At 44.3% G+C, this 3,184-nt stretch overlaps 1 protein-coding gene across 1 annotated transcript; it reads right to left on the reverse strand.

Moving 5' to 3' along the window:
• Positions 1-242: 242 nt before the first annotated feature.
• LOC123049326 (F-box/kelch-repeat protein At1g67480-like) lies at positions 243-1,787 on the reverse strand. The gene is made up of 2 exons (XM_044472257.1): positions 1,115-1,787; positions 243-1,013 (listed from the first exon to the last, which is right to left on the reverse strand). The coding sequence occupies exons 1-2, from the start codon at positions 1,636-1,638 to the stop codon at positions 386-388; spliced, it is 1,152 nt and encodes a 383-aa protein (XP_044328192.1). The 5' UTR covers positions 1,639-1,787; the 3' UTR covers positions 243-385.
• Positions 1,788-3,184: the final 1,397 nt, after the last annotated feature.

Consider the following 3,184-nt stretch of genomic DNA (forward strand, 5'->3'; position numbering starts at 1 on the left):
TTTTCTTACAAATGAACATACTTGGCCAATTTATGATGAACATGTAGTGCATGTGCTTTTGTGACAATAGTCTGGTTTTCTTCATAGATGTGTGCTTTCTATGAAGAAAACCGCTTCATCATGGATATGGTGCACTTCTAAGACACATATTGTCATAACTAAGCCATAATACTTGTCTTGTTTTTTTATGAAATAGATTATAATTTAGAGTATTTTTTTATCAAATTCCAAAAAAGGAAAACAAGCATGTATCCGGCACTTCCATATGCACACCAGTTTTAACTAAATGGACCAGATGAACAGATTGGCAGGCATCTCTAGGCCAAAGAAGCTATAGGCCGCTAATCGAAACGAAAAAAAAAAAACTATAGGCCTCGCCGAACCATCAAACCTGAATGGTCACACTGCAGAGGCACAACCCCGACGGCTTCAGCTCCGACGTCCCCCACTCCGAACCCGGCGCCGCAGCCGGATCGTACGTCATCGTCCAGTACCCACCCTCTTCCTCCTGCGACAGCAGCAGCAGCTTCCCGCCACGCGCCCCAAGGCAGAACCTGGTGCTTGAACTGCCGGTGAGCGGCACCGGGATCTTCTTCCAAGAACTGTCCGAAGGGTCGAACGCCGAGAGGCAGCGCTGGTTCTTCCACTCGACGCAGAACAAGCTCTCGCCCACAACCGCGTGCGAGGTGACCATGACGCAGCCTCTCTTGATCTCCTCCCAGCGGCTGCGGCCGGGATCGTAGACGTCGACGAAGCGGGAGTTGCCGATCGTGAAGCTCGAGCGGCCGCCCATTATGTACAGCTTGCTGTTTAGCCCGCTGGCGAAGCAGCCCCATCTTGGCCTGCGAAGGCCGTCGATCAGCGTCCATCTGTTTTGCTGGGGATCGTATGCTTCCACGCTGGACAGACTGTTGCCGCTGGAGCCGAATCCACCGGCAGCGTATATCGTGCCGTCGACCTCGGCGCAGGCGAAGTCGCGACGTGCAACATTCATCTTGGCGAGTGCACCCCACCTATGCATATGAGCAGGATGGATTAGTTTCAGATTTCAAATGACTTCTTGCTTATTACTACTAAGAGCATTTGAATTATTAATGGAAGATCCAAAATATACCTGTTGAGCCGAGCATCATACTGGTAAACCTCGTCGGAAACAGAGTCCTTCCCATGGACAGCAGCATAGCCAGCAATGACATACAACTTCCCATAGAGAACCACCACACCGAACCCAGCTTTGGTCAGCCCAGGCATAGGAGGAATTGCACTGTTTTTGCGCTCCCCCAAGACCTCCCAGCGACACCCCTTTTCTCCAGCTTCAGCAGCAAGGACATAGACCAACCCTTCAATCTTCCCAACCTCCTTCCTCACAGCACTGAACTCTCTGCTGTCGATGAATGACATCCACCTCCTGGACACTGCACCCATGGAGGGGAAATGTCTCCGAGGGACGAGAGCGAGGCATATCTTCGCCATGTCTTCCGGCAAACCGGGAATTAGACCGTCGTGTGTATTGGTTTCTTTTTCGGTCATGGTAACTGAAGAAAGCCTTGGCCTGGCCAGAGACTTGAGCGGCACTGTACCACGCTGGCACGTCTGTGGTTGAACAAGCGGTTCCCTTGCTCCAACAAGTGCAAGCATTGAAATCACCGTTGGAAAGCTTGATTATTTGCAACGTGTGATGGTGCTTGATCGTTTCATGGTGATAGATATACTAATGGTGACTGAGTCTCGTCAAATTATATTGATCTGTCTTTGCTATCTTTCCTGCATCCTATCAGATAGTGCAAGTCCTTGGAATGGTTTCTCCTACAAGAACAAACAGCCTTGGTCTTGTTACTGATGAAGTATAAGCAGCTTCTTCCTTTGCGCATTGCCTTATAATCTACAAAACATATCAAACTATATTAATATCACCCAGATCCATAATAAAATGTTGGTTGGCAAGAAATTTTGTAGATCTTGATGACAATTAATCCAGTGGCTTCCACATGTCACTATCTACACTAGAATGAGTTCCAAGAGTACAAAAATTAACTCTATCCTTGATTATTGAATGAATCAAGGGAAGACCATAATTATCTCATCCCTATCACTGAAAGAATTAAGAAAGTACCATGATATGCTAGCCCTGTAGCGGAAAAGGATGCAAATTGGTGTCATTCATCACGATCAGGAAAGTTAGCAGAGAAAATGAGTTCTAAGTTTCCAACATTCAACAGAATAAACTACTTGTTCAATTTTATTGTGAATGACAAGTGACAAGTTCATAACTTGAGAACTTTTACGGTACCCTGGTACTCCCAAAGCAGAGGCAGGAGTACCACTCAAATCTAGCCCTTTATTTAAAAGGGCAGTTTAGTCATTTTTATTTAACCTCATCTAATACCTGATCTATCTCAAAAGAAAAAATCCCAATCTGATCGTTAATCTCGGCTCCCGGAAGCGAAACTCTAGGGTATCACTCCTGGTTTCGCGCCGCCATGGCCAAAGGGGCCGGTGACACAGGGGCGTGCTTGCATCTGAACTTTGGGATCATTCATTCTGTGCGGCTCATTCCAGAAGCACAATGAACCACATTGGGATATCCAATATATAGGTCAAAAGCAACAGGTCAATGCTGTCATTATAATTTAGCAAGTAATGATAACCTACAAACTGTAACAGAAGAAACTTTTTGAGAATTTCCAAAACATGTCAAAACCTTTTTGTTCAAGAACGATGTGCAATAAGCTAAGTCAACCCACCCCCCATCAAAAATCACAAATAGCATAATACAAAAGGAAACTGAAGGAAAGAGGCTGATTATAGCACCTAATGTCATACATCAAGTAAAATTGAATGTTCATAGAAAATAAAAGGCATGGTAAGCCCAAACGTCAGATCCTTTTGTGGCAGTCATGAAGTCGTCCTGGTTTCCGCAAAAAAAAAACTGAAAAAACCGGCTGATAAAATTCAAATTCATGAATTGCAAGGATAAAAATATGAGAAAATATGACAAACGATAAATCAAAACAAAAAGTGGAAATTGTTTGATTTACAAAGTTATTTTTCTTTTTCAATAAATATTGAATTGGAAGTTGAAAATTACTGTAATAAAACATACCACATACTTCAATTTGTGGTGGAAATGTCACTCTACTACTCAACCCCATCAGGGAGAGAACCTGGTATTGTATTCCTAGTA

Source organism: Triticum aestivum, chromosome 2D (assembly GCF_018294505.1).
Source record: "Triticum aestivum cultivar Chinese Spring chromosome 2D, IWGSC CS RefSeq v2.1, whole genome shotgun sequence".
NCBI lineage: Eukaryota > Viridiplantae > Streptophyta > Magnoliopsida > Poales > Poaceae > Triticum > Triticum aestivum.

Bases quoted from the DNA above. Each gene is read 5' to 3' on its own strand.
- LOC123049326 (XM_044472257.1), bottom strand. From the start codon at position 1,638: ATGCTTGCACTTGTTGGAGCAAGGGAACCGCTTGTTCAACCACAGACG. The intron at 1,014-1,114 runs GTATATTTTGGA...TCATATGCATAG, and splicing joins TATGATGCTCGGCTCAACAG to GTGGGGTGCACTCGCCAAGA.